General features: G+C 34.5%; 6 protein-coding genes across 10 annotated transcripts in view; 3 read left to right on the forward strand and 3 right to left on the reverse strand.

The window, feature by feature from the left end:
- LOC124217166 (uncharacterized) overlaps window positions 1-7,147 on the reverse strand; it is a 28,909-nt gene extending 21,762 nt beyond the window's left edge. The window contains exons 1-5 of one of the 3 annotated variants that reach the window (XM_046622519.2): window positions 5,999-7,147; window positions 5,530-5,672; window positions 4,927-5,101; window positions 4,483-4,723; window positions 4,250-4,353 (exon numbers count right to left, since the gene is read on the reverse strand). In XM_046622519.2, coding sequence (XP_046478475.1) covers window positions 4,250-4,353; window positions 4,483-4,723; window positions 4,927-5,101; window positions 5,530-5,672; window positions 5,999-6,198 — 863 coding nt within the window. In that variant the 5' untranslated portion in view covers window positions 6,199-7,147. The remainder of the gene's footprint in view (window positions 1-4,249; window positions 4,354-4,482; window positions 4,724-4,926; window positions 5,102-5,529; window positions 5,673-5,998) is intronic. The other 2 variants (XM_046622520.2, XM_046622521.2) reach the window with 2 other exon arrangements.
- sud1 (Prolyl 3-hydroxylase sud1) lies at window positions 40-2,283 on the forward strand. The gene has a single exon (XM_046622522.2). It carries the CDS (start codon window positions 356-358, stop codon window positions 2,276-2,278), a length of 1,923 nt encoding a protein of 640 aa, XP_046478478.1. The 5' UTR covers window positions 40-355; the 3' UTR covers window positions 2,279-2,283.
- Window positions 6,140-9,664, forward strand: RfC38 (replication factor C subunit RfC38). Of its 3 annotated transcripts, none has more exons than XM_046622532.2 (5): window positions 6,140-6,340; window positions 8,247-8,384; window positions 8,604-8,769; window positions 8,872-9,190; window positions 9,281-9,664. In XM_046622532.2, the coding sequence occupies exons 2-5, from the start codon at window positions 8,316-8,318 to the stop codon at window positions 9,636-9,638; spliced, it is 912 nt and encodes a 303-aa protein (XP_046478488.1). In that variant the 5' UTR covers window positions 6,140-6,340; window positions 8,247-8,315; the 3' UTR covers window positions 9,639-9,664. The 3 variants fall into 3 exon arrangements, with proteins under 3 accessions (XP_046478488.1, XP_046478487.1, XP_046478489.1); XM_046622531.2 differs by lacking the exon at window positions 6,140-6,340 and adding an exon at window positions 7,398-7,917; XM_046622533.2 differs by lacking the exon at window positions 6,140-6,340 and adding an exon at window positions 7,398-7,559.
- Window positions 9,665-10,325: 661 nt separating this feature from the next.
- LOC124217175 (succinate dehydrogenase cytochrome b560 subunit, mitochondrial) lies at window positions 10,326-13,100 on the reverse strand. Its single transcript, XM_046622537.1, has 5 exons — window positions 12,751-13,100; window positions 12,603-12,659; window positions 11,368-11,567; window positions 11,138-11,280; window positions 10,326-10,605 (listed from the first exon to the last, which is right to left on the reverse strand). Exons 1-5 carry the CDS (start codon window positions 12,768-12,770, stop codon window positions 10,501-10,503), a joined length of 525 nt encoding a protein of 174 aa, XP_046478493.1. The 5' UTR covers window positions 12,771-13,100; the 3' UTR covers window positions 10,326-10,500.
- Window positions 13,101-13,256: 156 nt separating this feature from the next.
- Window positions 13,257-16,489, forward strand: LOC124217171 (G patch domain-containing protein 4). Its single transcript, XM_046622530.2, has 2 exons — window positions 13,257-13,469; window positions 14,642-16,489. Exons 1-2 carry the CDS (start codon window positions 13,421-13,423, stop codon window positions 15,940-15,942), a joined length of 1,350 nt encoding a protein of 449 aa, XP_046478486.1. The 5' UTR covers window positions 13,257-13,420; the 3' UTR covers window positions 15,943-16,489.
- LOC124217170 (transducin beta like ebi) lies at window positions 16,488-23,418 on the reverse strand. The gene is made up of 6 exons (XM_046622529.2): window positions 23,207-23,418; window positions 21,991-22,278; window positions 20,401-20,753; window positions 18,460-18,804; window positions 17,664-18,032; window positions 16,488-16,966 (listed from the first exon to the last, which is right to left on the reverse strand). The coding sequence occupies exons 1-6, from the start codon at window positions 23,262-23,264 to the stop codon at window positions 16,835-16,837; spliced, it is 1,545 nt and encodes a 514-aa protein (XP_046478485.1). The 5' UTR covers window positions 23,265-23,418; the 3' UTR covers window positions 16,488-16,834.
- Window positions 23,419-23,422: the final 4 nt, after the last annotated feature.

Consider the following 23,422-nt stretch of genomic DNA (forward strand, 5'->3'; position numbering starts at 1 on the left):
GTATTATCTATAGTACCGGCTGCGCATGATCGTAGAGCACGTGCAATTCGATCTATTACGGTTCACAGCCGTTGGACAGTCAGTTCTGTAATTTTTGTCCTCGAATGTGAATTATTCCAATATTGACGATAAATAACAGTTGATACTCGACGAGTTATCGTTTGTCAAGTTTCATTTATTCTTCATTTCTTATTGGTGTTTATTGAAGTATAGAGGATTCCGATTATACTTCAATTTCAAAACATTTAAATACATGGGCAACTGAGTTAACCTCTTTTTTGCCCAGACCGACTGACATTAGACAAGCGAGCCTGATCGCGACGATACGGTGGTGAAGGAATCAGTATCGTACATAATGTCCAACGAGATGCATGAAAACGTTGGAGAAACAGACGCAATTGAACCGGTTGCAAAAAGATTTAAAAGTTCAATAATCTCGCAACACGTGGGGTCAACGGAATTCCAAAAAATCTTTTCTAATCATTGGCACGGCTCAAAGCCTGTGAAAACAGATAGAATAGAGATAATGACGGAGCCGTACCGAATATGCAAAATTTCAGATGTTCTAGCCGAAAATACGTTCATTTCGAAAATAAAAGACGAATTGAAAGACGTAGAAAGTTGCCGCAAAAATATGGACTTGTATCAGTTTGAACAAACGAAAGACCTGGCAAACGTAAAATCTGAAAGCATAGTACAATTGTACAGAACCTTTGAATCAGACTTGACTGATTGGATGAGAAATAATACGAAAATTGATTTGAGTGGAAAAATATCAATATCTAGCGCACGTTACTCTGATACAGATTATCTTTTATGTCACGACGATAATATGGGTGATAGAAGAATCGCCTTTATTTTATATTTGTCTGAAAATTGGACTGCGCAGGACGGTGGATCACTAGATATATTCGATACGGATGAAAACGGACAGCCGAACTGCATTGTGCGCTCATTAATTCCTGAGTATAACTCATTGATTTTCTTCGAAGTTTCAGATAAATCGTACCATCAAGTTTCTGAAGTAGTATCAACAGACAAAGTAAGAATATCGATTAATGGATGGTTTCATGGACCACTGTTGGAAAGTGAAATACAGCATAGACCAGAAATAACATACAAATATTTCAAACCTGATGAGACCGAGGTGGACTTGCTGTCTTACATTTCTAAGATTTATTTGTACACAACAATCGTTAAGAAAATTCAAAGGACTATTGAAAAAGATTCGTTCATATACCTTCCCAACTTTTTACTGGAAAATATGTATGAAAAATTGTGCGATGATGTAAAGAATGAGAATATCAAGTGGGAAAAAACTACTCCAGCTGATGTACAGAATTACGAAATCGCCAATGAAGATACTTTACCCACTGTGCTGAAAAATTTCTATAATATTTTCAAATCCATCCATATTTTTCACCTTCTTAAACAATACACTGAGTTGGATTTGGTACCGGAAGCCGACCATATGAAACCAAGAATGAAAATTGAACTGCAGAGGTGGTCGCGGGGCTGTTATATGTTAATCAATGACAAAGAAGTCATTCAGCCTTACAGTAAAAAGGATGCAGAAACAGAAAATAATGAGAATCATAAAACTGATGAAATTGACAGAAGCCTAAAAGCAGAGCTGAAAGACGGATCAAGTATAGCAGGTAAAATCGAAGACACATCTAACGAATCAAAGAGTGCAAAAAATGATGATCAACCTAATTTCAGCACGAAGCACGACATTAATACAACAATTGATGAAGAAATCCTGATCGTAGATAAAGAAACTGCTACACAAGACAGAATAGTAGTCAAAAATCCACATGGCAAAACTCAAAATAGTATTGGAAGTAAATCTAGTAAAGGAAAAGAGAAGTTGCCAATATCTAGAACGGCATCGTCAGCAAACTGTACCAAACCTGTAAGGAAAGCATCGATGTCCGTCGCATTTCACCAATCTGACTCTACGGATACAGAAGATTACTCGTCAAACCCACCGAGCGACCCAGAGTCTGATACTTCACAATCTGATAATGAAGAGAAGGATAATAGGCCAGGCACTCTGGATGTTTTGTTACAATTTCATACCGAGAATGCAACAGATGATACTACGATAGATTATATTGACCCTAAACAGAAGGATGGTGCATTGATTCATATACCACCCCAAGACAATCATTTGTGTTTAGTTTATAGAACTGCTGACACTTGTCGGTGTAACGAATATGTTAACCATTATTGTAAAGGCTACTTTTACACATTAGTATGTTCTTACTATGAATAAAACCTTTTAGAAAAAACTTCCTATCTTGCATTATCTATTTTTGATTTATATAAAACGACACAGTTTGCTTGATGTTGAGAAATAAATGCAGACTCCTTGTTCACGCTAAATATTATGTCGTGACGAATCACTTCATTCTTTGAAAGTGAGTGATAGTCAGAGAGAAACAATGTTGGTTTGGATGCAGATAATCGAAAGTTACACTTGGTTACTTCAACTGTTAAAAGTATCAGCAATTACAAAAAACATTAATTACTACTTTCATGAAAGAATTTATGATCATTTGTTTCACAATCCGGTACCTAACTTAAAAGTAAAAAAATCAACTTTGTTATAATTGTTTTAAAATGGATTGATCAAAATATTTTTTAAATTACAGCATGATCAATTTTCAAGATTCGAATTAGATAGACCATGCATATTCACTCTTTCTCTGGTTGTGGATCTTGCAAGTTCTGCCATAAAACAAGACTACTAATCAACTTGAAAGTAAATAGCATCCAAATGAAGTCGAAGTCAGCATCAACTTTGTAAAAATATAATTACAAAAATACATATCCTATTGATTTACACTCTATGAAAAGGATTCCGAACAGGAACATTGAGCATAAAGTGTTAAATGTAGGCCTTGTTTTAAAGCACTACCTTCAGCAGATCCACAGTCTCTACTCTAAAAAGAAATACAATACAATCCTAAACTAGAACTCCACCTCCCACTTCATAAACCTTTCATTTGTTTTCAATTTGAAACTAGCAGAGTAACTGTGATTCACAGAGAATGTTTCTTTACTTATGACCAGTAGCACCACTTCATACTAGGTATTTCATGCAAAGTTCACATATGGAGCTCTAAACAGAGAGCTGCATCGCCACCTGTCAGAATCACTCACCAAACTGAACGCACGACTCTTGATATACCGATCTCTTATGCTAGAATCCCTCACTTTGTACATTGTAGCACCCTATGGGGCCTTTGTGTAATATGACCTGGTATATGCGCATGCATTGACATCAGTCCATTTTTGTCCCAAGGACAACGTACGTTTTTAGCATTACAAACAGTGATGTATCTTGTTGTTAGAAAAAGCTAGTTCGATTATAGCTTCTGAACAGGTAGGCAAGTATCACTATTAGTTTTTTTTTCACACAATTTTGAATGCTCACAAGCCTATGCCAGAGGACGCTGAAGCTGCTTGAAAGTAGCTGTGATCGAATGTACCAGAATCTTATATTATATGCAGAACACATACCACGAAATAACATGACTGCAGGCATATCACATGCATTGTGTTTCTGCTAGTTGCTACTATAATCTGCATGACTATATCAAGGCTATAAACATTTTTGATCTTCTGAAGATATAAGCTACTTAGAACTCACGAATTAATTAAATTTGATTAAGATTCAATTAGTTTTTTTTTTTTTTAATCACAGTTTAATAACTGAAATTATTCAGGCAATGGTGGTAATATTATGCTGTATAGAACGTCTATCATATATTATTTGCAGACCAAGGGTAGCAGGTAGCACCACAGTGGAGATCAAGGGATAAAATTGAGGTATAATACAAAAGATATTCTCAAACATTTATTATATATGGTATATTTTATGTACAAAAAAAGATTGCTATTGTTCAGGCTCACGATTTGTGCATGCAAGATAATATGTTCCACAAATTGCGAAAAAAAAAACCAACTTATACATTAAAAATGTTAAATTAACACATCTGAATGTAGAAAAGTCTAGTGAACATGGAATGATTCTGAAAAGAACAACAAACTAATTCCGTATTGCGAATTTTGATAACATGTTCATGATTCGTATGTCCAGTATTAGAATTATAAAAAATAATACAAAAATGAATGAAAAGAATATTTTCAAGGTGTTATTTAGCAAAGTTCTGCAACATATTACACGAACCCAAATTTTCAAGGTTTTATGACTTGAAAAAATATAAATTAGAATACTCACGCTCTTGAGTTATGAGACATACATTGGATTTCTGGTCCTTCAATACGAATGCTAGGATAAGACGCCGGTTGATCTTCGACACAAGCAGCGCTTGCCCCAGATGTCTGTAATTCAATGTCAAGAGTGAATTATGTTATTCAAACACTGTGAAGAAGGTTCGTCAGACAGTTGTCTGTTTTTATTATTGAAAAGCTTGTCCATATAAAACAAGTCTACATGAAGAAAAACCTTACCGGTGAGATACAAATCTGTACACAGTGTTCAGCAATTTTTTTTCTAAGTTCGTTCATTTCTAATTCCTGCTGAAAGCTTGCATCGCTTTCTTGCGAGTCATCTCTTTTATCATCATCGGCTGATTTTGTAGAGTACTCAACTTGAACCCATGGGCAGATAATGGGGGATGATTGTACTGAATTTTTACTAGGTCTTGAGAGGCGTGGTGAAAGACGTCTCAATAAAGAAACAAGCTTTGATCTATAAAATTAAAATGAAATCTATACAAAATCTGTCAATTTTAATTTATGTTTAATAACCAAACAGCAAATTCACCGGAATTCAAGTAAAGTGGCCTAACGCGAGTCCCACTTTCTGATGTCTGACTATATATGTACGTTCCTAACTAAATTGTCCTGCTTTGAAAAAATTTGCTATCATGTACTTATACAAAGTGTACATACTTAGCACTTGAAGTTGCTTGCAAATATCCAGGTGTTGAAGGGATATTTCTTGACAGTTGCTCAGCGCTACGAGTCCCACCTTGAGATTCCAGTTGATTAGAACATGAAGTAACAGTTCTTCCGATTCTCCAGTCTAAGCTGTTACTTTGAGAAGCTCTGAACCCTGTCAAAAAATCTCAAATATAAAAATATTTAGGCATATAATTATATTCAGTATTTCAGATATATTGTTAAGGGGAACTTATTCAACAGTAGCTAGTATTAGCTTACTTGCATACAATTCTAATTACTGATAGGTTCTCTATTTTTTTTTATGCATAGATCTTTCTTCTTTTTCTCCTGACCAATAACCTGTTCTACTTGTAATAAACTCTTTTATATTCTGTTTGGTTTTTTTTATCACTAATAAGTTATAGCGGCTAAGATCTGGCGCAAATGCTACCAAATATTAGGGCATGTCAGATATTCAAAGGAATATTCTGCAAACTGCAATGTAAATAGGACTTAAAGGTATCTTGTAGGTATTCTACCCACAGAAATTGATAATAATCTAAAAGTAAATACAATCAATTTAGGAATTCAATTATTCTTCAAAAAGCCAACCTTGATGATTAACAGATTTTCCAAGATGCCAATCCAGAGAATTAGAACTTTTATTGACAGCGTAAATATTATCACATGACTTCGTTGAAAGGTAGGTAGAAGTTTGACGCCGTTTTAATAGGCGTAAAATTGGACCAGTGTTTCTGATGAAAGAAAAAACATTTATTACATCTACACATCCAAAACATAGTTGAACTGTTTAAAAAAAAAAAAAATACCATGACATTCTTTTAGAAACAGACAGTTTTATTAAAAGAACTTCAACAGTTTAACAGCATTTCAAGTATGTTTTAGACACAAATTCGTTTTTTAAATCAGTTAGATCCAATTAAGTTATATTCAAAGAGCAGTGTAACTCATTGGCTTGTTCCAATGTAATAGATTTGCTGTGATTTGTGATTTAAATACAATATCTATCGACTACTGAGGCTGCCGAATATATGTCCAACTTTTAATGAATAGTACATACTTTTTGCACTTCTGTGATGTATCAATAATTGGTGGGCGGTTCTTGCACATTTGAAAAGATTCGGTACTGTAAGTTCCAACTCTAACGTGACTATACGCTGCCCTTAATTGGACACTTTCCAAGGGTTGAGAATTATTTTGTGTAATGGATGATGGCGGGGAAAGTTTGGGGACTAGCTCGATTTTGGAAGTGCAGTTCATGATTTTGAATTCTATTTTGCTACTATTTAGTACGGATATAATTCATAAGGCCAATTCTTGCAATTCGTGCGTCTAGTTTTGATTAAAAATATTTCGACAATGGAAATTTAGTCAACATTTTACAATTGATTTCATAATCTTGGTAAGTAGTGAAAAGCAATAACGAATGACTGTAATAAACGTGTCCATATAGTAAAATAATCAGTGTCACGAAAAGTGCACTCGAATTGTGTGCTGTGAGACAATCACACTCATTAATGTATGATAAACCTGACGTATTTCACCTTTGGAATATGAATTCCTATGTAAATCAGTGAGTACCTACAGATATTTATGATTTTACACTAATCCCGTGCTATTAAAGAGAAGTAGATGGGTGTATATACAATTCTACAGAATAACCCAAACTCATTGAAAACGTCACCGTTGACACTTTGTAATAGGAACTGTGCACTAGCGGCGGGACCACGGCGGGACACACGTCGAACTTAAACTTCTCGTTGCCTGAGGAACGAGACCATGACGGCACGTTGAGCATTTCACTTCCACATTTTGTATTGACTAGATAATTCTGTCTCCAACTATTAATAAACTTATACCACGGTGTAAGAACTAGACAGTACTGGTACAAATCCAGGTTTTCTTTCTAAATAATGTTTCTCTCCCACTTTTCACGAAACTCCATTCGAAGGCTGACATACTAATGTGTCGTATGTATTGTATGTGTATGAAATATGTTCAATGAGAGGCCGCAGTCACTTAAATTCCCTAGATGAATTTGTTTCAATTTCTAAAAATAATCTATTGACTATCAAACATCGGAATTACGCTATCAATCACCTATACGCGATTTACACACGATTTCCGTAAAAATAAATCTAATCGGGGTAGATGGCCAAGTATATGGTGCCGAAGAAAATAGAGGGAGTTCAATCAAGTTATATTGGGAGCTTTCCAGCAATGACACAGAGCGACACAGTCGGACACAGCTGCGGAGCATGGTTGGACACTGTGTCGGATTCATTGCTGCCAATTTTTTAGTTAGAGATTTTATTTTCGACGCATGGTATTGTTTATATTTATTTATTAAATGCAATGATAATCTACACGTGATTCACAAATGTTTTTTTTTCCTGAAGCGCTCAATGATCCTAGATTTTTCGTTTAATGCATGAACGGACTCTAGTAACTGAATTAAGAACCTCAAGGCGTTCCAACAAGCACCAAGGCACAGTGTTGGACCGTGTAACACAGTGTCACACTGTGTCTCCTTGCTGGAAAGCTCCCATTACATTTCAGTGGTTCCAGTCTTGTATTTCAGTAACCTCTATGGGTGGCGCCAATTGTAAATTTTGAGTGAGGTTATGCAAAAGAACATTTACTTATTGGAGATTTGTGTTATTTTAACAGCATTTAGAGCAAACTGTCCATCCACCCCCTTTAAAATATTGAGCATTATTTTACCGGGCACTAAATCCGTACATAATATATAAATCTTGATCTGTATAGACCGTAAAGTTTTAACCGGACTCGGTTTTCGTCAATTGTCGTCGGATTAAAGGGCTTTTTATTCAGTTGAATCTTGAGGCTTAATTATATTCAACCCATAAAGAGTGACTACATACTTTGAAAATGAGTTTGTGGGTTGACAAATATCGTCCCACTAATTTGGGAAAACTTGATTATCATATTGAACAAGCCACACGTCTAGTGAACATGGTAATCCTCCTTTGTTATACATACGATATTCAACGTATTTCCTAAATATGAACATTTTCGGTTGTCTTACGGTTAATGAGTCTAAGGAAATCCTTGATTTGCTAAAAAATTTCTCCTAAAAATTCTTTGATGTTACAAATTTCAGCCCCATGCATTTTTTGATATTATACTCATACTGCTTTTGAGCATAACATTACGAACTTTGCATCAATACAAGTACATATTCAATGATCGTTAAATTGAAATAATATTCCTTTGCAAATCTTTTTCCCAGTTTATAAAAAGTATTCTATGCCCAATCTTCCAACTTCAATATATTCTCAATATAGGTACAAGAAGGAGATTTTCCACATTTATTAGTATATGGACCCCCAGGAGCTGGAAAAAGAACACGGATAATGGGAATAATCAAAGAATTATATGGCAGCGGTGCTGAGAAATTACGAATGGAAAGCATGAATTTCGAGGTATCTGGTATTCTAAAATTATTTCAGTAATTGTAAGCCTTGAGAGTTCCATAATCGACTATCGTACTCTTATTTAATATAATTCGTCTTAATTTAATAATTTAACATTCAAGATTTTCTATTTTATTATTTATTACACTTTAATTGTGCCAAATTTTATAACTCCACTTCATTCCGTTGTTCATCTTACATCGATTCACTTACCACCTGGTTTTTCAGACTCCGTCTCGAAAAAAACTTGAAATAATGACTATCAGCAGTAATTATCATATCGAAGTTAATCCCAGCGATGTGGGCATGTACGATAGGGTTGTTGTGATGGACCTCATAAAGACCGTAGCCCAAACACATCAGCTTGATGCAACGGGTCAAAGAGAGTTCAAAAGTAATGTTTTAGAAATCTACAAAAAAATATGTGAATCATGATCTCAAAGCATGTAACAACCACCTGTTAAAAATTTTATCAAAAATACATACTTATTTTTAGTTGTTCTGCTGACGAATGTTGATCAATTAACAAAAGATGCACAACACGCATTACGACGCACAATGGAAAAATATATGGCTACTTGCAGAATAATACTGTGCGCAAATTCAACTTCACGTGTCCTACCAGCTATTCGATCTCGTTGTTTGGGCATAAGAATACCAGCACCAAAGATCAATGAAATTACAACGATTCTGGAATCAATCTGTAAGCGCGAGGGACTCACTGTACCACATGAATTAGCAATCAGAATTGCTGAAGCCAGTGAAAGAAATTTGAGAAGAGCTATTTTAATGCTTGAGGCCTGCAAAGTTCAACAGTGAGTGACTACTGTAGTGAATTTATTTATTATGTTGTATCAATCCCACAGTCTTTTTTAATGCATATTCATTTATTCAACATGTTTCAGATATCCCTTCACTGTGAATCAAAATATTGCCGAACTTGACTGGAAAGTCTATATTCAGAACACTGCTAAGTTAATAATAGCGGAACAGTCACCTAAGAAACTGTTGGAAGTTCGCGGTAGACTATATGATTTACTGACACATTGCATACCTTGTGACTTGATTTTCAAAGGGCTGCTGCAAGAATTAGTGAAAAATTGTGATCTTGAGCTTAAAACTCAAATAGCCACTACCGCTGCAGAGTACGAGCACAGAATGCATCATGGATCAAAAGCTATATTCCACTTAGAAGCATTTGTAGCAAGATTTATGGCAATTTATAAAAAATTCATGGAAACCTCCCTTGAAGCTTTCATGTAACAATCACTGATCGGCATTAAATGTGAGAGAACTTTTTTGAAATAATTGTGTCATAATTTTATGGATGATTTTTCATCAGCGTTTACCAACCAGCGTTCTTTGTCCTATACCATTCTAAAATATGCAGGCCACATTTCCGTAACTGAAAGCTATGCACTGTATATTACAGTGATACAGTCCTGGAGTAGAGATCTCAAGGCTGTACCATGGCTTTTTACAGCAATATTCATAGCTTTCATACAACTTTGACCGCATTTCATGTACAGTCACTGACAAACTGACTCTCGTTTCTGCAAAAACATATGCAAGTTCAGTCCATATAGTCGTAGTTGACAAATTCACTGCTCGTTATCCAGATTACCCAACTTTGTCAAATGCAATAAGACATTGGTGACACCTGAATGGCAGAGTATTGAACTCTTGTGGCAACTATATTGTGTTTCCTTTTGGTTTCGTATCTGTATGAATTGCCGAAATTGAATTCGTAATTCTAGTAACAGCATTAACTAAAGCATTTTCAAGAACATTTAACTCTGTCATTGAGGCTATCATTTTCTTCAAATATTCAGGATATTGTTTACAGCTTGAATATTACACCACAGATATCAGGAACTGTAATTTATGGTAGAGTCTTTAAGTAACAATTTTTGGAGTTCAGATAGCACACTGAAAACTCATTAAAATCAATTGATATTCAACATAATTTTTATTATTTTGTATTATACATACTTGACATTCAAGAAAGGAAATAATTCGAATTTTGGCTCCATTCAAAGAACAATCCAAATTAGACAAATAATACTAATGATTTCACTTCAGTTGCTCAACCTTCAATGAAATACCTCCGAAATTCATAAAACTTTCAAAGTATTGCTAATACCACAGACAGAGCAGCAGCTGCGAGGACCATTGCATAGCCAGTGGTATAAACATCCTTTATACTGAGAAACACTCCCAAGTCCCAAGCCTGTACAAATTCACTGATTAAGATTTTTGCGCATATAGTAGTACATGCAATGCCTCAAAAGCAACTCTTGAATCTTAAATTTTCAATAGATAAATCATTTTTTATGTTTCTTAATGGAAACGATGTACTTTTCAAGAATCGAAGTGAGACAACTATTGGTGAGTAGAGAGTGATTAGTGTAAGGCCGAAAATACTGTTTAATTTCAGTAACAAGAATTCAAATTCAATGAAGCTCTAGAGTGCCAGATATTTTAATCGCATAGTCAAGATTCTGTGACATGTAAACTGATGAACCTTAGACTATTAGAAGGAACTGTTTTTGAATCAAAGGTCGCAAATAGTAAAAAAATTACAAACTAAAATTGACTGCTAACTGCTGCTTTTTGAAATGTGCAGCGATTTATACAACTAATCGTGCCCGGCAAATTTCGGCACTCTGTGTACAATGAAATCACCACCAATAGTGTTACACAAACTTTGGAAGGCTGTGGCGAGGTAAAATAATTTACAATTACGATTAGAAATAACTTACCAAGTGACGAATTCCGTTGCAAAAATGGAATGCTACTGGAAAAGCAAGAGCGATTTTACCAACTGCGATCGCAACTGCTGGCAAACATAACGCGTGCACAGCTTCAATCATGCATGGCATTCCACCAGGCATGAAAAGAGTACCTAAAATATGAAAGTAAAAGACAGATCATGGTCACATACAGCTTTTAATAATTACGGACATAATCTTGACATTATCTTATTACTCACTCAAACCAATTGTTGCTGCGTAACCTGACAATATTATCCCTGTAGCTCTGTGTGAGATTGAAAGCAGAGTCGTTATTTGCACTTGATAAATGGTCAAGTGAGGAGACATCGGTCTCTTGAGACGCATATTCTTCTCATCGTGATTCTCATGCACTGCTACTTTTTCTAATGCAGCATTTGATGTGGAAACAGCTAGGTTTCTGTGAAATCAACAAAAGCATAAACCATAAATGCAGCAAAATGAAATATTCAAGTAATGAACTTTCATAGACTTATGCAATTTTTCTACACCTCTTGATTTTTTAAAATCTTCATTGTGTACCTAGAACATCTTAAACAAACTGTTTTCTTCCTTGATAAAACTGCAAACAAACGATTCATACAATTTTCGTTCAAAAAAAAGGGGGGGGGGGGGAGTGAATATCATCAGCACATTATTTCTGACAATATATAGAAAATTCAATTTGATTTCGATTGACATAACCTTCGCAAATATATTTTTGCATCATTATTTCTAAGAATTTCCGTGGGAAAAGAACACTATAGATACATTAAAACTTCGATTGAGAACTGTCGACTCCAAATTCATTGCTATTGATATTAGAAATTAATAAAAATTTTATTCGCACTTTTTAAGAAGCACAATTGAATGAAACTGTAGTGCGTTATCTTTGTTGATACTATTACAAATTATGAAATATTCAACCAATGGGAAGTGATAAACCATAGTTTAGTTTACTCTTACAAATCAAAGCAAGCTATGGCAATTTCAAGCCAGACAAACGTTTATTTTTCATAAAAAATAATACAAGAATGTGATGTACTCAAAAGAAATGGTTGAATAGTCAAACTTTCGAATGAAGGTAACTTCAGTTTTATGTTTGTACATAATTATGTATACGTCAAAATAGTATTGTGGAGTTTTTATCACATCCCATTCTAATAGTGGTCACTTTCTGTATTTAGCTATACATTCCGTTTGTTTCATTATAATGCTTTTTCGACTGCATCAGATGAAAGTCAACAACTATGAAATCACACAAGGTGTAGTGTTATGAGAGTGAAGCTCATATCAACGTTATTTAAACTCTACATCATCTAGGAAAATAAAATTGACATCAGCAACGGGTAATTACTTAAAACAGATATACATTTGATAAATGGTACTGAATACATAAAGTTTGTAGGTTATGCGATTTATAAATAAAGCATACATATGCCATTACGTAACTTACTTGCTGGTGTAAAACCCTCGGAACCCGTTGACACCCAAGTTACGTCTACAAAGCAACCTGAAATTCCACCGTTATATAAACCTACTTTTTCAGTGCAACTTATCAAACTTTCGACAATTCTTTAACAATAACACATAATTAATCATACCTTGTGTAACTGAGAGCCATGTTACCGAAATTATTAAACCACTGGTAATGAACAATAAGTGTCAGGTCTGATATTTATATTGAATAAACGTAGAATTACGCTGTCAGTCGAGGCAAGTATTAAATGCTGTATCAATTGAAAAATCGTTAATATGTGATGAAAAGATGAAACCGAGCGAACACCGCAGCAGACAACTCTTCTCTGCAATGTTACACATGTCACACACCTGATTGAAATAACTTTTAAGGGTATATGATACGTCTATTTTACCGACACATCGATTAATTCTTATTTATACTACTTTTTGAAATGAAATATCATTAACAACCGTCCGAGCAGCACCGTTACAATAAGAACTTAGAGCATATACTACAGGAATATAGTGAATCTTGATGGTTTTTTTTTTTCAATATTTAGATGCAATAATTATGGTATTCACCTCATGTTTCGCGCTGCGTTCAGTTGTTATTAGCGTCAGCAGTTAGTTTCAGAGCGAATCAAAATCTGTTTACAAAAGAAGGTGGCCAATCGCATGCGTCCAGTAGCAGCGAGCGGATACAGCCACTCGTGATCAAAAATCACCCTGCAGCCGGGAGACATTTCAATGCGGAAGCCGCAGTACGCAAGCAGCTTGCAGCCATTGCAACACGAGGTTAGCTAAGGTGTCAACATGGCAAATTTTGCCAAAGCCCAGCTTTTGAAGTACGGATGGACAGAAGGTAAGATTGGTGTTCTGGATTATAATATCGAGTAGGAAACTGAGCCTTATAAACGTAGCACATTCAGAGAAGAAACATTACTTATCGCTTCATTTCCTGCGGCGCAATAGACCGCGTTAAAGTTAACCATAACCTACATTTGTCGCCACTCATTCTGCATGGTAGCAAACAACACATAAATACTGAATTACTTTTTTTCACAACTGCATTCGATCATACTTCAATACATTTGACATACAAACATTTTTCTCTGTATTCAGAGAAAACGGGAAGTTATTACATTTATTCTGAAAATAAAAATCGAGTTTTTACGGGATCTTGACTTTCGGAGATCTAGAGAATCACTTACAATCATTGTCATGTGGTACATATGTGAATGATGCATTTTCTTGTCCATTGAGATTTCGCAAACAATTCTCATCATTCTGTCTCGACTGATGTGGTTTTGCTTGACTAGAACTGGTTAGGTTATAGGCAAAATTAGCAAGTGGTTCCCAGGCTATTTGCCAAATTGTAACTTTAGTTGACTTGCAATAACTACAAAATAAAAGGACCAATTTACGTAAAATTTGATCCAAAAGATTTTCATTTAATTTAAAACTGATCAGTTTGTAGAAAAAATCAGCCAAGCTATCTCTCATGTTCTTTGCAAAATTTAAAATCTATTCTGACCACAGGAATATACTTTTTGCCAGTGCATCAAGTGAAATTCATAAGACAATTTTTAGACCAATTTCTGAAGCTTCAACTAGTACGTGACCGTAATATTCGTGATACAGCTTTTTCCTTCAAAAACTGAAAATGATTGTAAGTTAGACTGCCCTATAATTCTGGTGCTAGTTCATATTTTATGAATGTGCCGAAAGAAGTCATTTCATGTTTACACATAATTCCTCGATACATATGCTCGAAAAATTCATTTTAAGAATATTAATCGAGCATTTTTGAAATAAATGAAGTTACTTTTTGATTATTTTATGTCTGTTTAGTTGTGGCTTCTGAGGAAAAACATATTTAATTTATGGACTTCATATTGTAATTTTTATTCTTTGTTATCCATTAGAAAGTTTTTGTTTTAATATAGTGATCTCCAATGCCAGCACAGTTATTCAATTAATATTGTTTGCACAAAGATTGAAAACCAGCATTATATTTATTTTTTGTTTTTACAGGCAAAGGTCTTGGGAAAAATGAAAGCGGTATTCCAGAGCCTATAAAACCCAAGTTAAAATTCGATCATGCAGGAATAGGTCATGATTCAGCTGAACAATTCACATATCACTGGTGGGAAAATGTGTTCAACGAAGCAGCTAAAAACATATCAATTGATTCAAATGATCAGGGGATTTCAATGAAGGTCATTGATGACGATACACCTAATATAACTACAAAAAAATCAAGCCTCAAAGTTTTGCAAAAAAAGCAGAAGCTCCAATATGGGAATTTCTTGAAGACCTCTACACTCTTGAATGATGGGAAGGTAATCAACGAGAACACACCACATATAAATATAGACACCACTGACAACAAGATGAATCATGTGGAATTAACGGATGAAGAATTGTTTAAAGCTTGTGGAGGAAGAACAGCACACAAAGGTGCAAGACATGGGTTAACATTAAATGGGAAATTGGCACGAATTGCGAAGCAAGAACAGCAGCTGCTAGCAAAAATGAATCAAATCAAAGCAGAGAAAGATGCCTTGAGTTGTAGTCTTGCGCAAGTGATAGAGGCCACTTATAACTTTGATAATGTGAGGCTTAAAAGGCATGCCAAAACTAAAAAGAAAATAGCAAAAACTGATCGTGAATCAGTAAAAAATGCTAACGACCCAGTAAGTGGTACAGGACCACAGCCAAGCTGTTCCTATGCTGAATGTCCCAATGCCGAGGACAATTCAGATACACCGAATTCTATTCGGAAAAAAAAGAGGATCGAAACAAGGAAACGAAAGTCATCGAATATTCTTAAAGGATCAGTGAAAATTGATGTAGACGTCATTGAAAATCAGTGTAAATGGCTAGATATTATTGAGTCTAATCAATCAGTGCTGAATGATAATGCAAACGCCGTTGACGAAGACAGTGAGCTTGTGATTCCACCACTAACTAAAGTGCCGAGACTGCATGTAAAATCGAAGAAAAGTCGAAAAAAAGAAAAGAGAAAAATTAACGACCTAACAGAACAACTGGACAACTCCTGTATGATCGATGAATCTATAAATGTATCCAGAAAACGGAAGGGGGAGAGTCGCGAAATCGTTAATGATATACTGACAACCATTTTTGAACAATATAGTTCGACAGCCAAAAAATGCAAACTACATAAGCAGGATAGTGTTAGCGATGAAGCACATAAATTGAATAGCAGAATTTTCAAGAAAAAAAGAAATGCGCACCGATGTAAAGACAAGCAAAAATTAGAGCGTATCACGGAAAAGTTAATGTCAGTTGATTTAGGGAATAAATTTTGAAAAATGGAAAAAATGTGAAGCAGTCTAATACTAAAGTGAATTGCATCATGCAAAACTTGGACACTTGAAATCTCGTAATTCAAAAATATACCTAAACTCTGCTGATCGTTTGGTACTCATATCGATGCCGAAAGATTCGAGGCATTGCACAGCTAAAACCAGAAAAATTTTCTGAAATCTGGAAAAGTCCAATTTCAATTTTTCGAAGGGTAAGAAACGTACAGTGTTGAAGAACTTTCAATATTTTCCCATATTTAATTAGTTATTTAACATAATTTGTGTATGTTTGTTTAGTCAGATTTAACTCAGATAATACTGGATTTAGTTTCTTCATCAATACAAATACCCACATTTGTAAAAGTATTTATAATAAAAAACTTGCAAAACATACTTAGTATGTAGAACGAATACATATTGTCAAAAACGAAACAGAAGTAAATCTAAAGTAAATATTTTCGTTCCGAATTAAAAAACTAATGCAAGATTTGTTCCACTGTAACTAGGTAACTATTTATGCATCATAATCCAATAAACCAAGGTATAAGTCTGTTCATAGAAGTTTATTTTCATCGGTTTGTCATTCTATAAAATTAGTACTAGTGGTGGTAGTTATAATAATAATGTGTCTAAACGGTTTTTGTATCTTAAAACTGTCGGTTGTAAAATTACTAAATGGTTGATAATATGCAGATGCTATATCTCAGCTTGGAAATTCAGAGTGAAAAGTAGTTGTCCTTTGCATGAATGCCAGACTTCTGATGTATGAATAACTAATGACTTACTGGATGTATTCGACGGATTTATTTTTGCACAACAAATGTACAAAATAATAATAATAATAAAAAAGTAGTTAAATATTATGTTAAATAGATACAGTCTGGTAAAGATATGATTACAATTTGCGTAGATCGAGGACGAAAACACTTCCATCGGAGGCAGAGGCCCCAACTTTGTCTCCACGACTGTTCCAACATACTTCAAAGATTCCACCGGTGCCTTTGTAACTATGTACCAGCTGCCCACTCTAAATGATTGAAATCCAGATTAATTCGTCATAAACAAGTTGAACATTTCACGAAAGATGCATTTTTTAGTAATAACAAAATTTCGCATTTTATGACAAATTATTCTTCATATAAATCTATGATCAATGGATTGAAATTCGATATCAGAAGTGTATATACGAGAAGGCGACTATAAAATTTTGGGAGTTTATATCTCAACAACCAGGTATTCAAATGGTGTGTGAACTTGTTGCCAAGCGCACCACTCAATGGCGCAGAGAACAGTTTAGCAGCAACATTTTCTAAGGTAGCTGGTTGTTTTGGCTCGTTTGGTTGATTCTATATACCATAATTAGATAAACTAATTTCAATTAGATAAAAACTTAGTTGTTGCAAATTTGCAAAATTCGAGTGTATTGGTTTTTTCATCCATTCCTTCTTATTTCATCGTCTCAATAAACATCATTGATTCCGCTTTCATGAACATGAAAAACAGTAGTTCTGGTCTTTCGTCATGTCGTTCACAATCACAGGCGTGTAATGTATATGCTACCTTAAACTGAGGTAGCTGATGACAAATGAGAATTTACTGAATTTCGATATTTGCGTATCAACAATACAAAGTACATGCTGTTCTTGAGCAAATGCAGTTAAGGCTGAACAATAAAAACACAGTTATAGAATGATATTTGTGATAACATTGTAATAAAAACTAACCTGAGTAGACCAAATGTGGACGCACTTATCGAAGCTACCACTGGCAAGGAATTTACCATCCGGACTGAAGGCTACACTGTAGACAGGCTCTGTATGTTTTGTGAGCGTGTGTATACAGGCACCCCTTTCAACATCCCACAATCTCACAGTAGAATCAAATGATGCACTGGCCAGGATTAAATTCATACTTGGATTGTGCGTTCCTGGGCCCGTAGGTGACCATTTGATAGTATAAATCTCTTTACTGTGAGCTTGTAAGTCGTGTACGCAGGTGTCTTGTTTCATTGACCAAATCTTCAAAGTCATATCATCTGAACAACTAGCAAGCAAATTTCCTTGGGGATCCCACTTGATCGCATTTACCTCATTCTGTGTATGTAACGAAGCAATGTAATAAGAATAATTTTAAGCTTATTAATATTTATTCAATTACAAGAGATCAATGTTAACATGCGTGTTATAATCACATAAGGAGCAAACAATTTTAAGAAAGAATAATGAAGGTCAGTGCAAAAATTCAGTATTTTTGAACAGATTTCTGACGTCTTGTGAATTATGAATAAAAGATTAACAAAAATTGCGGTGAACATTGAACTGAAATTGCTTCTGGCTGCACCATTAAATAATATACACTAAATTTTATATCTTTATTTGTGTATCTAATGCTTACAAACCAACTGTGGATACTTTAATTATTACTGGAAATCACATTTAGATCCGACGATCAAGTATTATTGATTCAATATAAATATAAGGTCATTATTCATATTTGTTTCTGAACTCAAGATATACTAACCGTGTGTCCCTGAAAACTCTTGACTGGCTTATCAACACTCAACTTGCAAACGTGAATGCACTGATCAGTGGAACAACTGGCAAAGGAAGTGTTAGTCTGCCAGTCAACATCTAAAGCAGGAGCAGAATGAAAACTGAACTGCTGAGTACATTGACCACTCGCAGCATCCCAAATAATAGTAGTTTTATCAACGCCTGCACTGAGAATATAATTCCCTCGTTTGTTCCATTTCAGGGCGAAGATAGGACCCTTGTGTTGCCCGAGTGTAGACGCTAATTGTCCATCGGTTGTCCAAATCCTGGCATATCCATCATAGCTACCAGTAGCGAGCAGCTTGCCGTCACACTAATTGATAACAATCAAAGTGGAAATGAAGCTTGCTGAATCAATTTTATGCTCAAAAACTCAAGCTTTATAACTGGTACAAATAAAGATCTGCAAATGCTGTTATTGGAGGATAGTTAAGGCAAGAGATATATTTAGCAGCTTCAAAAATTCGAACATTTTTTTATTCCATAAAATGTTAGTACAACATTTCAAGAATCTAAATTCCACAGCCCATAAATAAATTCAAGTCCTTCGAGTCCTGAACTACCAGATAGGTATGTATGTTAGTGGGATGACTTTGCGTGATACAGAAATTGCAATGGGAACGAATAAACAATATCGAAGTTACACAAACGATATTTTGAAATGTTCGAGCTTGCTGGCAAGCACACTTCACATTATTCAGTTGTAGGTAGGAGCTGTCAGCAGAGCTCGGCGTATTATTTTATTAATTGAATCCAAGAAAATGAACTTTGCAAAGAATCTGAAGGCGTTTTGTATGGTGCAGGAATCGCTGATTAGCCGGTAAGTGATTGAAGTCACTAAAATATGAACCTCAATATTTGTTTAATTATTTTATTTCAGAATAAGGCCATTATTATTAGTAAAAAAGCGCATAATTTCCCTCAGTATTGAGTCGTAAAATGGAGATACTTGGCTTTGACTTTATCTTAGTGCAAAAACATAGTAGAGCATTCGGACCTAAAGCATTGTCAAGCTAGTTGAAAATGAGAAACAAAATAAGCTTGACGATGTTTCTTTCCGAATGCTTGACCATTTTTACTCACTGAGATACATCCCGATAATAGATTCTGTCTGTTTACTGTTGAGTATATCAAGACTCTATGACACCACCTATTTTGCACGACATAAGCAGATCATGTTTGTGTCAAGGAATATTCTGCTTTGGAAAAATTATATAATCCACAAGTTGGTTTTGTAGATACTCATGACTTTTATTATTTGCGTCGGTTTAAAGACAAATGTTAAGAAGCTGTAGAAAGATTGTTAGCGAAATGATACAAACATATGGTACATCTAATGCGAATCAAAAATATAACTTTAAGAAAAATGTGATGTCAAAAAATCTTTCAGATTTGTAGTAAGTACTAAAAATATTCAACATTTGTTTTCGAATGTAAGTAAGATATAATTCATCTGACGATAGGTGAATATCCTGGATTTTGTACTCAACAGCATTTACAGATTTAGATTTGCAGTACATAAGCTGATAAAACTAATAAATCAAGATATCATATATACCAGAAATTATTTTTTTATACCTGCATGGAAAATTCGACTTCTCGCAGAGAATAGGGATTAGCGAATGCTTTTGATATGCATAATGGGTGCAACTAGCACCACCGGGCGTAATGAGAGCCAAACTCGGCTGAGATACTACTCGGCCACGGGAACTCAGTAATATTTTTATTAAATTTTATTTCTATTTTCTATAGCCGAACTCCACATGGCAGGTTGTGCAAAAAATGTGATTGTAATTAGTGCGGGTTTGCAATTCCTGACTTGGACAAATGCTGCACGAACCAAAGGCTTCATACTCGTCGGCAATCATCAACATAACTCTCTGACTGCACAATATATTATTTTACTTACATTCCAATCCAACGAAGTGACATCTTTGTTACTGGGAACTTCAGTTCCACCTTTTTGAATGCAGTGTCGAAGTACGAGTTGACTTGGTGCTTGTGAGTTATCAGTCATGTCCCAGATTCGTGCTGTACTGTCTCCAGAACCAGATGCGAGTAAGTCTGTCGTCGGATTCCACGCGCAAATAAAAACTTCGGATTCATGGCCTCGTAAGACGGTCGCCTTACTTGCCGGGATTTCAACAGCACTAGTACCGGCACTAGCGCTAGTACCTTGTTGCTGCTGTTCGTCAACTTCCATCTCTCCCCGATCACCGACTCTTTCGTTCATCCCCACACCAACACCAACATTTGGCGTTACTACAGACAGAATAACAATTTCTACTTCATTCATGAACTTTGACTTGTGTATTTATAGTAATGCTTTCACACAAAAAGATGTTATTATGTGTGTTCGCCATACTTAACGGACAATTCACCATTTATTGTAACAGAACTTTGCTTCACTACACATATCTTAGTTATAGCAAATTAGCGAATACTTCTTTTTTACCAAAATAGAAAAAAAAAAGAATTCAGCATGTTATAATAAAACTAATATGGTGGAAAGCCCTGAAATGTAAATTGTCCGAAAATGTTGGCAGTCCTTTTCTATACCGGGATTGCTGAGGAGGTTCAAAAAAATTACATTTTTTAAGAACCAGGGTGTATCCGGAAATTTTCAATAAATTAAGGTTACGATAAAAACAAAAAAAGTAACATGTGTTATTCAAAATTGATCCATTAGGTTCGAGGTATGTTTCTCATGCCAGAAGATTTGACATCTGCCAAAATTTATTTAAGATATTTTTTAATATTGGAAATTTTGTGAATTAGCATTCTATGAATTTCTGGAAAAAAGTTAGTCAATTTATACACCTAAAGAGTTTTGTCAGCTCAAAGTCAATACGTTTTAGGTAATTCATTATGAGATGGATGTACAAACTTTTAAAACAGTCAAATATCTGACATGTTCATTTGATACCACTCTGCGATGAGTAATGACTAAATAACATGTTATTTAAAAGACAATTTTCTACAATCCCACAACAACAATTTTTCTTTCATAACATTGGATTCATAACGTATTGAATTTTTCAAGATTGCATTAATATTGCGTCTGATATCGAGAACAATCTATTGTGGTTAATTTGTAAGAAACCATTTTCGTAACAAAGTAATCAATCATGGAGTGAGATTAAAGGAGTCTCAAATCGATATTGAAGTTTTTGCTATAATTTTCGTATTTCTATTTTTTGCATTTCTAGAAGAATCACCATAGCGTACAAATCTAACAATTTGATGAACATACAAAGTGAGATCATCTCACGATAAAACTGCCACAGTATTGAATTTCAACAGAATAACCTCCACTACAAGTACCTCACCTTAAATGCACACAATAACAAATGATCAATTCTTAATGAGATAACAGTACAATGGATTTCACAGTGGAGCTACACTGGTCACTTGACGAGAAATGAAATTCAACCCTTTCAAAAGAAAAAATTACACAACATAAAATACAGGGACTCTTGCAGTAGATGCAATTCTTTACCTTCTTCCCCATTGGTATCTTGCACTTCAGTTTTAACCTGCTGCTTTTGCTGATTTTGTTGATTTTGCCGTGATGCAACAACGTCTGGCATAACAGCATCGATGAGTGACAAGGATTCGACCATTCTTTGTTCAGTGCCATCTTCACCAATTGATATTTCAGCCTCTGTATACTGTAAACCTTTTTGAAGAATGGATAGTAGGGCTGCAGGTGGTACCAGCGCACCATTTATGTTACTCTGTGATATATGAGACTCTATACCAAAGGTATATGCAGAATGTTGGAAACCTATCAAATTAAATCAGATTGTTGTTAATTTATTGTATTTGAATTTTAATTTTGTCAAAATGAAAATAAATAAATAACAAAGTTCAAGTTTGTAGAATAAGTCATCAATTATTAAAGCTTTAATTTACTGTTTCTTTCATTTTTTCTAATCTTCTAAAATGGAATAATGCAGTTAAGTTCCATGCTTAGGATTCTAAAACAGTATTAGGTTTTGAGGAAATTTTCTAAACTTTTCAATTCTTCTCTTTTCAACCAATATGTTGTTCCAGACATTTAGATCGATAAAGCTTGACTGAAGACTCTCATATTAAATACATGAGGATTAACTAAAACTTTGTAAGCTATCCAAAAGTACGAAATAGTAAACTTGAGACTAAATGTTCAACCAATATGTGTTTGTCCATGATCAAAACTCCAAACAGACAAAACTTGATCTTTTGTTTGAAAACTTATTTAATCGAAAGTTCAGACACATCCAATATGAGTATGTGATTTTTAGCTCCGTTTTCACCCTTAAATCTATTAAATGGCCATATTTTTTGTTGATTTTTGATTTCATTACTTTCTTTTATAAATTGAGATAAACTTTCATTAGCTGTTCTAAATTTGATTTCTGCACTGATTGTTGAAACAAAAAAAAATTCCTTTATATCAATGTGATAACGATTTCATGAAATCTTATTCCGAAGTTGGTTATAAACGGGCGTTACGGAAATTTATAGTATTATAAATTTCAAGAAACCAAGTTATCGTGACAGTAGAACTCGAATCCCATGAAATTAGTATACCAAGTGCTACCCTGATAGGACTACCAAACAATACGTTAACAAAAGATAAAATATATTCTTAATATCCTGGATAAGTAATTAAATACTTAAGACATTTTGTTCAAAGGTTAAGTTAAATTAGGTTAGGTTGAACAGCGTACCAGATTCCTGTAAATATCTATACACTAAAAAGTTGACTTCATCACTTGAGAAACTCATTTTTTTCCGTTCACTGGTTAACTTAGCACAACATTCTTAATATTATCACAAAGAGCAAAATTAAATGATATCACATCAGTATATGTTATGTATACCGACGCTGGTTTTCCGCGTCGCCGTAGTAGGATAAAGAAAACAAATGAACAACTCCCTGTACC

The sequence above is a fragment of the Neodiprion pinetum genome, chromosome 4 (genome assembly GCF_021155775.2).
Source record: "Neodiprion pinetum isolate iyNeoPine1 chromosome 4, iyNeoPine1.2, whole genome shotgun sequence".
NCBI lineage: Eukaryota > Metazoa > Arthropoda > Insecta > Hymenoptera > Diprionidae > Neodiprion > Neodiprion pinetum.

What these genes read in the sequence shown, in the direction of transcription:
- LOC124217170 (XM_046622529.2), bottom strand. Translation starts at nt 23,264, where the DNA reads ATGAGTTTCTCAAGTGATGAAGTCAACTTTTTAGTGTATAGATATTTA. An exon ending in TCACTTCGTTGGATTGGAAT is followed by an intron (nt 18,805 to 20,400) that starts GTAAGTAAAATA and finishes GTTATCAATTAG; the next exon opens with TGTGACGGCAAGCTGCTCGC. An exon ending in AGAGTTTTCAGGGACACACG is followed by an intron (nt 18,033 to 18,459) that starts GTTAGTATATCT and finishes TTACATACACAG; the next exon opens with AATGAGGTAAATGCGATCAA.
- sud1 (XM_046622522.2), top strand. Translation starts at nt 356, where the DNA reads ATGTCCAACGAGATGCATGAAAACGTTGGAGAAACAGACGCAATTGAA.
- RfC38 (XM_046622531.2), top strand. Translation starts at nt 7,831, where the DNA reads ATGAGTTTGTGGGTTGACAAATATCGTCCCACTAATTTGGGAAAACTT. An exon ending in CCACACGTCTAGTGAACATG is followed by an intron (nt 7,918 to 8,246) that starts GTAATCCTCCTT and finishes TTCTCAATATAG; the next exon opens with GTACAAGAAGGAGATTTTCC. An exon ending in GGGTCAAAGAGAGTTCAAAA is followed by an intron (nt 8,770 to 8,871) that starts GTAATGTTTTAG and finishes ACTTATTTTTAG; the next exon opens with TTGTTCTGCTGACGAATGTT.
- LOC124217175 (XM_046622537.1), bottom strand. Translation starts at nt 12,770, where the DNA reads ATGGCTCTCAGTTACACAAG. An exon ending in CGAGGGTTTTACACCAGCAA is followed by an intron (nt 11,568 to 12,602) that starts GTAAGTTACGTA and finishes TTGATTTCACAG; the next exon opens with AAACCTAGCTGTTTCCACAT. An exon ending in CGCAGCAACAATTGGTTTGA is followed by an intron (nt 11,281 to 11,367) that starts GTGAGTAATAAG and finishes TTCATATTTTAG; the next exon opens with GTACTCTTTTCATGCCTGGT.
- LOC124217171 (XM_046622530.2), top strand. Translation starts at nt 13,421, where the DNA reads ATGGCAAATTTTGCCAAAGCCCAGCTTTTGAAGTACGGATGGACAGAA. An exon ending in GAAGTACGGATGGACAGAAG is followed by an intron (nt 13,470 to 14,641) that starts GTAAGATTGGTG and finishes TTGTTTTTACAG; the next exon opens with GCAAAGGTCTTGGGAAAAAT.